The sequence below is a fragment of the Hipposideros armiger genome, unplaced genomic scaffold (assembly GCF_001890085.2).
Source record: "Hipposideros armiger isolate ML-2016 unplaced genomic scaffold, ASM189008v1 scaffold_133, whole genome shotgun sequence".
Taxonomy (NCBI): domain Eukaryota; kingdom Metazoa; phylum Chordata; class Mammalia; order Chiroptera; family Hipposideridae; genus Hipposideros; species Hipposideros armiger.
Window position 1 is genome coordinate 3,025,021 of NW_017731483.1, and position 13,735 is coordinate 3,038,755.

At 36.5% G+C, this 13,735-nt stretch overlaps 1 protein-coding gene across 1 annotated transcript in view; it reads right to left on the minus strand.

Moving 5' to 3' along the window:
* Positions 1-598: 598 nt before the first annotated feature.
* The window catches only part of DCAF10 (DDB1 and CUL4 associated factor 10), a 42,982-nt gene continuing 29,845 nt past the window's right edge, over positions 599-13,735 (minus strand). The window contains exons 4-7 of the mRNA XM_019649516.1: positions 10,022-10,224; positions 8,105-8,215; positions 5,022-5,167; positions 599-4,244 (exon numbers count right to left, since the gene is read on the minus strand). Coding sequence (XP_019505061.1) covers positions 3,876-4,244; positions 5,022-5,167; positions 8,105-8,215; positions 10,022-10,224 — 829 coding nt within the window. The 3' untranslated portion in view covers positions 599-3,875. The remainder of the gene's footprint in view (positions 4,245-5,021; positions 5,168-8,104; positions 8,216-10,021; positions 10,225-13,735) is intronic.

The window sequence follows — 13,735 nt, forward strand, 5'->3', positions numbered from 1 at the left end:
GGCTGGCCTCGAACCGCTGTTGCTCAGAGCTCAAACTCTTGAGCGAGCTCTTAACCAACTGAGCCATTCGGCCGGCCCAATATAACTTACTTTTTATCATGAAAGTGAATTATACTGAGCATGCTGTTTAAGAAGAAGGCGGGAGGTATACTAATATATTGGAAACACTTGTATCAAAAATAATTACTAGTTTTAAATTTGGCACTTAAGAGATATACATTAGTTATCCCAAAATTCATATATATGCTTTCCTTCATGATGAATACAGGGTATTACTTAGTGAAATTTCATAGCTCTCTGTGACTGCTGGTCACTAAATGGGGATGATTGTCATCAATAAGTTATCAGAATATTTCTCCTGCTAAACACAAGCTTAACAGATATTTATGGATGCCAATACCTATATTCTGACTAATATGGGAAACACTAGGCTTCTACAAGATTCTCAGAATGTTTTTCCTCTATTGCACTTTCTAGCAAACAAAACTTTAATACTAATGGTATAAGGTGAGCTTGGTTCTAGACACAGGAGTGGAGAACATGTGATTTACCTTTTCCTTGCTTGTTTTTCTCAAGTTTTTGGTATAGCTTCTTCTCAGGGATGTTAACAGGAGAAATAACAAAATATACATGTTCTTTGGGCTTCTGAGAAAAAAGACCACACACATTTTCAAAGATTAAAATAGAGGTTTCTTCTGCTTTAGCCACTTCATTTTCACAATTGAAAATAAGAAACTACAGTATAATTGATGTTCCTAAACTCATTCATCATAGCATTGCCATAAATATACTGTTCTGCAGAAAGCTTTTAAACAAAAGGATAATTTATACTACATTTTCCAACGATTATACTATATTACCAATTATAATACATTTACCAAGTATCATGAATAAAAATGACTGAATAAAATTTAGAGTAAAACACACCAGATTAAATTTTATACTCCAAGTGAAAAGGGACCTTGAAATTGTGGATGTCATGTCCTCCAATAGTAATGCCATTCCTGAAGACCTTAATTCCTTGATTAACATCCCTGTTGGCTTTTTAATCATGACCATATCTCAAAGAGGACAAGGGTTGTTTTACTGAATTTGCTGGTGGTTAATATTTAATTCTCATCTGTATGGCTCTATCGCCTCCATTTTTCTTTATTTTATAGCTACTTATCCTGCTTGAGGATTTTCAGTTAATGGACTGTATGTAGGCCCTGCAGTTTATCGTATTAATTCTAATGAAAATTGTCAGTCTTGCAAACGTTCTTTTACATGGGGCAGAAGGTAAGCCAGAACTTCCAGAGGATACTAAACAGGTAAATTAAAAGGCCAGTTTATCATCCATTACAAACTAAAGGGCAAAATAGTAGAGTAGTAAGCACAGGCTTTGGACTACAACAGACAAACCTGGGTTTGAATCCCAGTGCTGGGACCCAGTTCTGTGATTTAAGACAAATCACTTATCCTTTCTGACCCTACATATCCTCCAAAGTAAATCGGTGCTCATGCCACCTACCTTGCAAGGCTTCTGTGAAGGTTAGTAATAAAGTATATACATTATTTGACACGATAGGTACTTTATAGTGTTTAAAGAATCATGAACTGAAATTTAGAGTTGGGCAACATGTGTGCCCAGCATTTGACATGGAACTCTCTCCAAAGGGGATATAATTTATAGAACCTTCTTTTGATTATCAATATAATTGTTGTACTTAGTAGCTTATTTTTAATGTTAACCTTGAGTGTTTTTGCCTCCAAAGCTTTATTTTCTTTTAAATATGTTTTTTAAAAAGTTTATGGCAAACCTGTTTTCACTGTACTTCACTGTAATTTTTTGATGACCAAAAAATTTCCAGTTTTTTTAACATCCATGGTAAATTGATCTAATTTCTAAAATTTGTCCTAGAGCCAACATTGTTCCAAGTGATATAACTTCTATACATGTGTGAATGGCTGTCCAGTAGGTCCTACAAAGAAATGTCATTTTTATTCATGCATTTGGGTTGCTTAAACATTTGTATAAGATTTAAAATACTTTTCTTGTTATGGTTGGAATTCTCAGCATCTACTCCCATGCCTTCCTTTTTCAATCTATTGGCCATGTTAAGGGTATTCAAAACAATACAATTTAAAGACAAAATAAAGTGTTCATAAGTCATTGTTTTAACATACAGCATAATACAGTAGAAATTGCCCTGAGCAAGGAATTAGGAGACTTGAATTCAAGTCCTGGCTCTGCCATTAATTTTTCAGGATGGCCTTAGGCAAATCACTTAACTTCTCTCATTCGTTAAATAATCAGACTGATTCCATTTTACGTTATTTTCTACCTCTGAAATTGCTTTCATTTACTTATTTTTTAATAATCAAAACAGCTTCTGGGAGTTGGTGTTAAGCACCTGATGGATGGAAGTATTTACTGATGTTTAAGATAGTGTTTTACAAACTGTGATCCAGGGACCATCTGAATAAAGATTACTTGGGGTTCCTGTTAAAAATACAGATTCTTGTCCTCTCCCTGGCGGATTCAGAACCTCCTAAGCTGAGGGCATTTTCTGTATTTTTCACAAGCTCCTCGATGATTATAATGCACACTAATGTTTGAGAACCACTGGCCTAAGAGAATGTGATCTAAGAGGGAAAAACTAGCATGTGGCTTAAATTACTCCAGCCTCTGGCAAATCCCTTCTACACACAAGACCATTCAAAGTGGAGGAGGCTAGCAGAGAGCTGCTTCCTTCGGCAGAGCAGTCGGCCTTGTGCCTGAGCCCTGCTTGACGCGTTTTACTTGCCGTGTTCCTTACAAAACACAACCAAAGGCCTTCATGTCAGCTCTTGGTCTTGACATCCAGGTCACTGACTACCACAGTTATGCCCACAGCTTGAAGAAGACTTGTTATTCTCCCCTCACTAATGCTAAGAGAGTTGAGCTTGCACCACCTGGCTCAAGGGAGAAATATGACTAAAACACACCTCTTTACTTTCAATTCCCCCTCTGCCCCAATACTATACATGTCATCCTGTGTGATTCAAATAATCTGGCAGAGAAAACAAAATCTGATAACACTGCTCTAGTCACTCTGTGGTCAGACAGTGTACTAATCCAATAAATAAATCCTCTTCTATACAATAGGAATGACTGAAGCCCATCCCTTCTCTTCTTTCCCTTTCTAATGCTGTTGACAAGAACAAAATACCAAGTAAGGGTACGTGCTACAGATTTTAAAAGTCATCAAGTAAAGTGAATTACAAAGAGAGGAGGTAATGTTTTTTTCTAGAATTTAAAAAAAAAATCCCTCTCACGGTGAAAAAAAAATATATAATTTTAACAGGAAGCTTAAAAGACCATGTGTTGCAAGATTATTTAACTGTTATGAGAATCATGTCATTATCTGTGCTCATTATAGAGAAACATAACAGCAAATTTAAAAGCCCAAGTATACTGATAAGTGAAGATGAAATTTCTTTTTCAACAACCAGTATGCCAATATCAAACTTCTGGGTTTTATTCTAGTATCATGGGGTTCTCCTAACCCAACCCAAACTCCTGCGAAATGTCCCAAGATTCACACCAAAATCAAAAAAGAAAAGACAGAAACTTGACAGAAGCTACCATGCGCAATCACCAGGAGAGCTGGAGTTCAATGGCACAGATCAGCAGGAGCTGAGGAATGCTGCAAAGGCGATGCTGCATAGTCTACCTTGGCGATGCCCCTACGGTGCTGGACGACCAAGTACTCAGGTCACAGGTGTTCACGGACCTGTAAGAAACAGGATCTTGACCCAAACTTTTAAGATCTTCTAAAAAGAAAATACTTCACCTAAATTGAAGTAATTTGTAAGTCAAACACTAGAAGAGTTCCTTATTTGATAAGTTGTGCCTAAAACTTTGGCTGATACAAAGAAACCCGTCCACTAAGGCACCCTGAGGCAATCTGACAATGTGTTGGAGAGAACTTTGTTGTCAGTACCACATCTTTATGAGAGTACAGAGAACGGATCACCCGCAGGGGACTGGCTTCGTTGGGCAAACAGTCAATAAGTTCACTGCACTGTTTGTCAAATCCCAACAAGCGAATCCCGTAGCCGTGTGGGGAAGAAACCATTCGCCCATCAGGGCTGAAGCAGAGTTCTTTGATATAACCCCGGCCTACGTTAGCTTCTTCAATATAATGAGTCAGTCGTAGAGAACAGCGAGGTGAGACAGGTCGCACGGGAGCTCCTTCTTGGAATTCATAGACACAAGTCCACTAGAGGGAGAGAAGAGAGACAGACCAAAGTTACAGAGCCCCAAATAGTGCTATAGATATTCGTTTTTAAAAAAAGCTCAACAGGATGCCAAAGCCACAGAATTGTTGCAAGAAATCACTCATGGGAATGCCATCGCTTTTCCAACTACCAAACTTGTAGGGCCCATACCTTATCTTCATAAGCTAAGGTTACTACTCTGTCCTGTGACCACTGTGACTTCTGTACTGACAATTCCCTTTTCTCAGAGTAACAACAACCTTCATATTTAAAAAATTCTAGGTTTAAGACATTCAAGCCCTAGAATGACTCTCCCACATACTTCAGAGGCTCTTCTCTCCTCCTTTCAGCTGTGGCTTCTAGAGCTAGTGAGATCCTTGGAAGACTCCTACTTTCCAGAGTGGTGAAAATCATAACATCATATAAGACCTTTGCCCCTACTCATCAGTTTAGTCCCTTCCTTTCCCAAAGTTTCCCCTGGTTTTTAAAAAGAAAAAATTATGTTACTCAATTGGCTAGGAAAACCTCACATTTAGCCGACCTAGCTGAAACATCTCAATCCTGTGTTTACTATATAAGGGTTTTTTTTGTTTTTTTTTTCACAATGTGATGGAGAAGGAAAGAATTAAGAAGCTGAGCACAATGTGAGCTGACAATTGCTTTAAAGTACTTCCCAGCTTGCCACTCCCAGGCCAAAGAGGAGGAAGAAGGGTTTTCAAGGGATAAAGATGCCATGAGCACAAACGGCCCTGCTGAAGATAGTGGGCTGCTGCCCGTACCTCCTGATCGTCAGTGTTGCTTGAGCACCGAAGAAGAGTGGCCCAGCCTTTTGGGTGCAGCTGTAAGGATGTGATGCAGTTTCCACGGTCTCTCTCACCAGGAACTTCAGGGGTTAAGACTTCAAGACTATTTCGTGGTGAAACTCCTGAGATACAAGAAAATTAGGATGTGGGATTTGTATTATCAGAGGACTCACGCAGCTCATCAAAGCTTTGATTTCTGTCAGCCACTGCCAATGCCTTAATTTCTTTGCCTGCCTTATGTTACCACATGTAAAAAAAACCTACGGTGCCTTCAATGTATGGGGTGGAAGTGTGTCTTTAGGGCGAGGGTATGGGGGAAGGGTATGAAAAGGACTAAAGAAGTTCCTGCAGCAGGAATCACCAATGGCGGAAGCCTAAGGCATGAAAGCTGACTAGAGGTCCTTTCGATTTGGATCTACATCTCAGAAAGCTCTTAAGTAAAATCAAATTATGTGACATGAAAGGAAATCTGGAAAAGTAAAAGATAGTTCTAATCTCAGAGGACCTGGTGCTTTCTAGCCCAGAGGAAGAAATATTTGGGAGCCATGAAGACGGCCTTTATATAAAAAAAGTCTATTATGCATGCAAGGAGCAGTGAGGGAGGACACTTCACATAGAAGTATGTCAAAACAAGGGATGGGAGACAGTGCCAGTCATACCTATTCCTACTCTGCTATGGCCCATCTTTTCCTTCTACCTAGCCCTCAATGAAAGTGACTGCTGTAGTAAGTCCCACAGTAACTAATGGGAGTATAGCATATCCCTTAGGTATGTGGAGCGCCGCTTTCACAGACATTGTAAGGAAGCAGCTTAGAAATTTAATATCAAGAAAAATATTTCAACCCTTCTCTGCCTGTGGAAGGAGCTGCTTTAAAGATAATGGGCTCCCTCTGTCAGATACTTTGTGAATTGCTTGTCAAAAAGGTGTTACTTTCTTTTAAAAGTTCCCTTTAGATTACTACAGTGTTGATGGAAACCTTGAAGCTCTAAATTACACTATTACAACCAAACTATACCCAAATAATGATTTCACATGTGATTGAACTTTAATAACAATTTTCGAGGAAAACAAACCCCTATTTCAATAATTAATTTTGAAAATCTACAAAAGAACAGAATAGAAACTCATTCTAAATAGCTAAATAGTGGTTTTCAAGCTGTGCTCCTTGGAGTTGGAGGTTCCTCAAGAGCTGGGAAAAGTGGGGAACCACCAGGGTGGGGATGGTGAGGGGAAGACTAGAGGATCAAGGGCTTCCCTAATTTCCCATGAACCAGAGTTACTCCACTTTTATTTGTGCTATATCCCTAAGAATCCACAGCAGATTTCATGTCAAAAAGAGAGTTCTAATCCTGAAATGAGTTTGAAAGCCTCTGCTCTAAACAGCTATTATATCTGCCAAAGTATGACCTTAACATATTCTGACACCTGAAGACCCAGGCTTTCAGACATTCCGAGTAACTTACCTATAAGCCCCCCTTTCTTCTCTCTTTTCACTCCCTAATTTTCTTATTCTCTCTGCCCAGGCTCCCAGTACATCATCTCTTCTCATAGACCCAACTCTCTATAACATGAAGCGGCTGTAAAGTTTTGTTTTGGGGTTTACTAATATACAAGCAAACATGTTAACTATTCTTAAATTAAGTTTCTTTTTCTCATAAATGGTTTAGTTAATCAATAAAGATTTTTCTTAGTGATTACTAAGAGCCTTGGCTTATTTCCCATAGCCAAAGGAGAAGGAAAACAAGTAGACTCTGCAAAAGAAGTTTTTGCTACAAATCAAAGGAGCAATGTTATACATCTGGGTATAAATCTCTAAATTTAAGAAGAGGAGTTTTTAACCTTAAAGTGAAACATCGAAGTCTTTAACATCCAGAGGAAAGTGGATAAGATATAGGTTGGGTTAGGAAGGGCTCTCAAACGATTCTACTCACATAAGTAGTCATGCAAAATAATCAAGTATGCATTTATCAAGCACTTACCAGGTGAGGCCACCCAGGGAAAACAAATTAGAAGTCTAATGGGTAGTCCCTCCCCTAAGTATCTAGGTAGGAAACATGCTTATCTCCAAAAGGTGACCTAAAATTATAAAAAACCATATCTGGCCAACAGTCCACAAAAGAGTACAAAGAAAAAATGCTGTAAGAGTTTAGATGTGAATTAATTTGGAGAGGGTTGGTATGGAAATCCGCATAGGTAGAAAGCATTTCAATTAGGGGGTGGAAGGAATAGGCTAAGCAGCTAGTTCTGCCAGAGTGGGTGGAGACTAACTGGCAAAAGCAGAGTGGGGCCAGATGTAGCGCACGTTACCCCACAAGACCTCCGAGCCTATCAGGCATTGCTGAGATAAGGATAGGGCAGGGCAAAAAGCCTACTGGGCTGGAACCAGGTGACTTCCACAAGCACCTGATAAACCCATCCCCTTATATTTATACATCACTGTCCCATGTATAATCTCGTTTAATTTCCATCACAACTTTGATTGAAATAAACATTTCCCAACTACTTCCTCTCCAAATTATTGGGTTGTCAGAAAAGTCGTGACGCATGTTTGCGACAGATGGCACTAGTTTGTTTTTGGAAGTACTAGAGTCGTTTGCATCTATGTTATTGCTATGTCATTTGACAGCTGACAGCTCTAGCATCATTCTTTTATCTTCACAAATAAAGATAGGTCCTCCTATGAACGAGGAATTATGAAGCTCACTGAAAGATGACAAAAGGTTATCAAACAAAACGGGCAATATATAATTGATTGATCTTTGTTCTTTATATAAATAAATGACCTTTGAAAAACATAGCCAAAATATGTCATGATTTTTCCGACAACCCAATACATGAAGCTAAGTCCAGGAAATAAAACCACAGCTTACATTCCAACAAAGATTTAAGCCCAAGATATTCAACCCTAGAGACTGTTTAGCTTTTTGAAAATGATAACTTGAGGGACAAGGAATAGCCTTACCTCTATTGGCTAATTTTATGGATTAAAACCAAACCAAAGAAAGCTATTTGGTAGAATCTGTTGTTGCAGGATTATAAAATCCAACTTTTAACCTACCTTCTCTTTGCGAGGCTCGCGACAGGTGTTTCTCAGATGAATTAGAGTCACTATGATGACAAGGTGAACCAGAAACTCTAGGACCAGATGAACTCGATGAAACGGTCAGATCTTGAAAATACAAGAAGTTCTGACAATACACCTGGCAAAACTCTGGTAATATCTCTTAACTTTTAAATCATCTACTTGAACTATACATTTAAAATCCATCTGAACCATGGTGAGTACATGGGCACTTAAAACTGGCTTATAACTAACTAAGATTGAGGTAGGACAGCTCTTTGAAGTGGTCTATCTAAGGCCTAGTGCCTTTCTAAAACCTTTTAGGTATAAAAGGTATGACTTGCTTAAGTGACATAAAAATGAAAAACCAAATAAATACAGGAGGATTTTTGGTTCCTCATCATTTCTGTAATGAAATGGAACAAGAAAATTCAGTAAGAATGAAAACAACTGTTCAGCTGATTGTTTAATGTTAGAGCAGGGTCCAAACATCAGGCCCATTACTGAGAATATGAACAGATCGTTCCTAAAGCATACCAAAAACTTCTATCATTCTTGAAATTACGTGAATACTATCTTTGAAATGCAATACAAACTTTACATTGAAATCTGTGGACAAATAAAATGAGTATCAGATAGTTGAGTTTGATATATTACTCTAAATAACAATCTCTATTTCATCACACTTTTCTAGTGGCCCCACATTTCTGCGGGGACTTATTTTTTATTTTTTATTTTTTTTTTAGCTGAGCCATCCTGCTACCTATTGGCAGCTCAGTGGCTGCTCAGCTCAGGCTGGACTTGAACCGCTGTTGCTCAGAGCTCAAACTCTTGAGCGAGCTCTTAACCAACTGAGCCACTCAGCCAGCCCTGCGGGGACTTATTAATCTAATTCCTTTTGATGTTATTATCAGAATTACCCTTAGAAGACAGAAAAACCTTCTTGGTTTTTGAATAAAAAAATGCCAAGTAGACCTTTAAATCACTACTGCTCACTAAGTACAAGCTGATTATTAATGTTTAACCTAAAAAAAATTCTGAATCCAAAAGGGTTATACTTGCATACTTATAAAATCCCTTGCTTGCAAATAAGCTGCTAAAACTTAAATTTCTACTTTTAGCAGTGACATTGGCCAACTGCAGTACAATGAAATGTCTTCAGAAGTGGCCCTGTGCACACAGGAGAAAGGCGGTAACCATTTGAACCTGATTTTTAATAGCAATTTATGAACATTATGTGTTCCAAATGATTAAGTCATTTTTCTGGGTTCTTGTTCATAAACACAATATTATAAACAATGGATATGTTCCCAGGTCAGTGCTTTTTTTCCCAAAGGTAGATGAAATATAGTCTCTATTACATAATGTAGATTAATTATAGTGTATAAGTTTTTCTGAGCCCTAATTTCTCTTAAATCTAACAGAATCAGCAACAGGAGAAGGGCTTGAGCAAGACGATGTTTAGGGGTCATGAGATAAGATGGCACCAGCTATCCGTGTCTGGACATTTGGAAGTCTAGAATACAATACAGGCTTAAAACTAAAACTCCATATTGACTATAACTTGAAAACTCTGCTGGGTTCCAGAAGAATTTAAAAAGATTGATACTACCTTAGGCCAGCACTAATCTTTGAGATACTGATGATTTAGGAATACTGATGAAAAATTTTTCGGCTAGCACAGAGCCAAAAGGAAATATTTTTAGAGTTAGCAGTTATTCTTCCTAGGACATCTGTGATACAGAGGTACATATAGATCATTATACTTCCTTAGGAAAAAAGCTCTCACTGAGGTTTCCAAAGAAAATCTTTTAATTTTCTTCCCTTCTTCCTGCTATCATTCTTAGATTGGATGCATATACCATCCCTATGTCTGAGATTCTTTGGAAAATTATTCAAAAAAGAAAAGCTTACCTGAATTTGATGTAGTTCTTCTTGCTCTCAAAATGGGATAGCTGCCTACTTCTAAAGATTTGGTTAAGTCAAGATCATGCAAAATCAAGAGATATCCAGAGGACGTTGAGATCAACATTTTGGAACAATCTGGTGTTAATCTCATTCTCATGAGAAAACGTGTGTGAAAAAATTTCTTATGCGGACACCCATCTTCTGTACACCTACAGAAGAAATCAGACCAACAAAACCTAGTTATCATAAATATAAGGATTTGGTGATCGTCATATTTTTGCCTTTCAAACTAGAATTTATAGTCAATGTATAGTTAGACTTACACATATGATTAATTTTTTTTTTTGCTCACCATTCCTGCTTTCATTTCCAATTTTCCTATTCAAATTATCCTTTCTTTCCAAAGTATTTTTTAAAATAAGACTTCGTTGAGGCAAACTCACTTTTTATTGTTCTGAAAATCTTTATTTCACTCTTCTTTTTGACTAAAGGTTTAGCTAAGCATATAAATTTAGGTAGATATTTCTTTCTGAATATCAAGGAAAATATTCACTAAGTTCTGGTTTCCATTGTTGTTATTTTTAGGACTACTATCAGTCTAATTGTTATCTTATAATTTATCCTTTTTTTATCCTCTGGCTGCTCTTCTCTTTGTCTTTGGAGTACTGCAGTTTTACTCTATATGTGTAAATTTGGATTTCTTTCTATTTATCTTTATTGGAATTCATTTGACTTTCTAAATCTTAAGCTTCATGTTATTCATATATTCTGGAAAGTTCTCCATCATTATTCCAATATTGCCTCTCACCTATTTTCTCTATTTTTTTAGAGCTCCAAATAGACGTTTGAAACATTTACATTTGACTGTCCTTGTCTCATAACTTCTCTTTCATGTCTTCCATCTCCTCATTGCCATATGTTATGCTCTGGATAATTTTTCAATACCTATCTTCCAATCTATTTTTTAAAGTTGTGTCTAATCTGCTACTTAACCTGTCTTTTTTTTCTTTAATTTCCATAGTTCTATTTTTTTACTTCTTTAAGTTCTATTTGGCTCTTTTTCAAATCTGCCTGGTCTTTTGGATAGATTTTTATTCCTTGCCTATGTTCTTTATTCCCCCTTCTCTTTTTTTTCAATTATATCTTAAATTGTGAACTGGATCATACCCACAGAAAAGTACATAAATAAAACATATGTAGAGTTTAAAGAAAATGAACACCTGTGACTCATCACTCATATTAACAAGTAGAACAATACCAGTAAGTTAAAAGTCCCTTTATTTCTCTCCTCTGTTGCATCCTTCAGTCAACATTCAATGCTGCAAGCATACGATATCTTTTCTTCTCTCTCTGAGGATACTGAGAGGCTTTTTAAGTTTTCTTCTCCCTATTTCTTCCTCCAAAATCTCTCTCCATTTGTGTAGTTCTTTATATCACAAACTTTTCTCAAATGTCTGATTATTTTTAGCTGTCTGCTTATAATTAAGAATGGATAACTAAAAAGCTGACTGGGAACTGAGTACAGGGGTAGGCTTGAGCTTCACTATGTAGGGTGAAGCCAGTTTTTGAGGAACTCGTAATGTCAGTATCTTTGTTTTCTTAACTGGAAGAAGCTAAGGGTCTCTGAATTCAATATTCAGCATACATATGGTCACTCAATCTCCCGGATTTTGGTAAGGTGTCCAAGTCTTCAACTGTGTCTGCATCTTTCAATACAGAGTTTCTCTATTTTACCCTCTAGAGAATAAAATTTGAAACTTCCTCTGAAATGGGAGCTGTCAATGGCCCAGTGGTATGGATTAAGGGAAGAAATGTAAGCTCTTAACTAACTTTCACTTAAATCCTTACTTTAGCTATCCCTTCAACTACAGAGTACCCCAAGTTGCCAGTTCCTATGATTTTTGAAGATTTTGTAGTCTTAACTTCCCCCGCAGCTTAGGATTCAGCTTTCTCGTACTAAGTTAAGTTAAGTAAGTTGCTAAGTCAGTTTCCACTCACCTACCTATTTTCCAGATCTAAAATTTTATTGTCATTGATTCTTTTCCTATTTCCCCACCTTTATGAGTTTACAGCCTTTATTTATTTATTTTTAAATTTTTAGTGGAAATTTATTTATCTTTATATTATTACAGCCTTTATTTTTAAATTTGCTTATTGTTGTTTTAGAGGCCTTTTCTCATCCATAGACTTTATTTAGGTCTTATATTGCTTAAATGAAATTTTACAATTTTCTCCATAAAAGTTATAAAAATCTTTTGTTGCAATTTATTTCTGTATACCAACTAAATATTTTAATTACTAAAAACTATATACTGTAAAAAATTAAAATTGTTTGTTGTTATGTATAGGAACACCGCTAATTTTTACATTTTGATCTTACATCTATCTAGCAATCTTGGTTAACTCTTATTAATTCTGATAATTTGTCAATAGAATTTCTAGGGTTTTCTATATAGACCAGGGGTCAGAAAACTGGCATATGGGCCAAATCTGCAAAGTTTGTTAAAACACATCCACACCCATTCATGTATTGTCTACGGCTGCTCAGCGACCATATAGCACACAAAGCCTAAAATATTTATTATACTGCATTTTATAAAAACTGTTTGCCAACCCGATATAGACAATCACATCATCTGTGAATGATATTGTTTAATTCTTCCCTTTCCAATCCTTATATATTTATTTCTTTTACGGCACCAACTAGGACCCTGCCGCCCCCTAACCCCCAAACAACGGGGAACCGTGGTAGTAATAACAGGCATTTTTCTCCTTCCTCATTTTATTGAAAACACTTCTAAAGTTTCACCATTTAAAAAATGGTGTAGGTTTTAGTGTATACTTTTGATGAGTTTCCTTTTATTTCTAGTTAATTAACAGTTTTGTTTTTAATAGTTTTATTGAGGTATAATTTACATACCATAAAATTTATTCATTTTCAGTATACAATTAAGTGATTTTTAGTAAATTTAGACAGCTGTGTGATCATCAACACAATCCAATTTTAGAACACTTTCATCACCCTAAAAAATCCCTCCTGCCCATTAGCAATCACTCCCTGTGCCTACTCCCAGCCACAGGCAACCACTAATCCACTTTCGGTCTTTTTATATCTGCCTATTGTGGACATTTCATATAAATAAAATCGTACAATAAATGGTGTTTTGTTTGGCTTTATTCACTTAGCATAATTTTTTTGAAGTTCATCCATGTAACAACACATATTAGTACTTTGTTCCTTTTCATTACCAAATAGTATTCTATTATATAGATATACCACACTTTATTGATTTAGCACACTTTGTTTTTTGATTTACCAAGGTTATATTTGAATTGGTTCCAAATTTTTGGCTATTATGAATAATAATACTATCACCATTCATGTGGACATATGTGTTTATTTCTCTCAGGAGTAGAATTGTTGGGTCATATGGTAACTCTTTGTTTTAAGAAACTGCCAAGCTGTTTTCTAAAGTGGCTGTCCCAGTTTACATTCCTACAACGATGTATGAAGTTCTAGTTCTCCACATTCTTGCCAATACTTGTTATTGTCTTTTTTATTAAAGCCATCTTAGTGGGTATGGAGTGGTATCTCATTTTCATTTGAGTGGCATTTCCTTTATGACTAATGATGTTGCACATCTTTTCATGTGCTTATTAATCATTTGTATATCTTCTTTGGTGAAATGTCTACGCAAATATTTTGCCCATGTTTTCTAG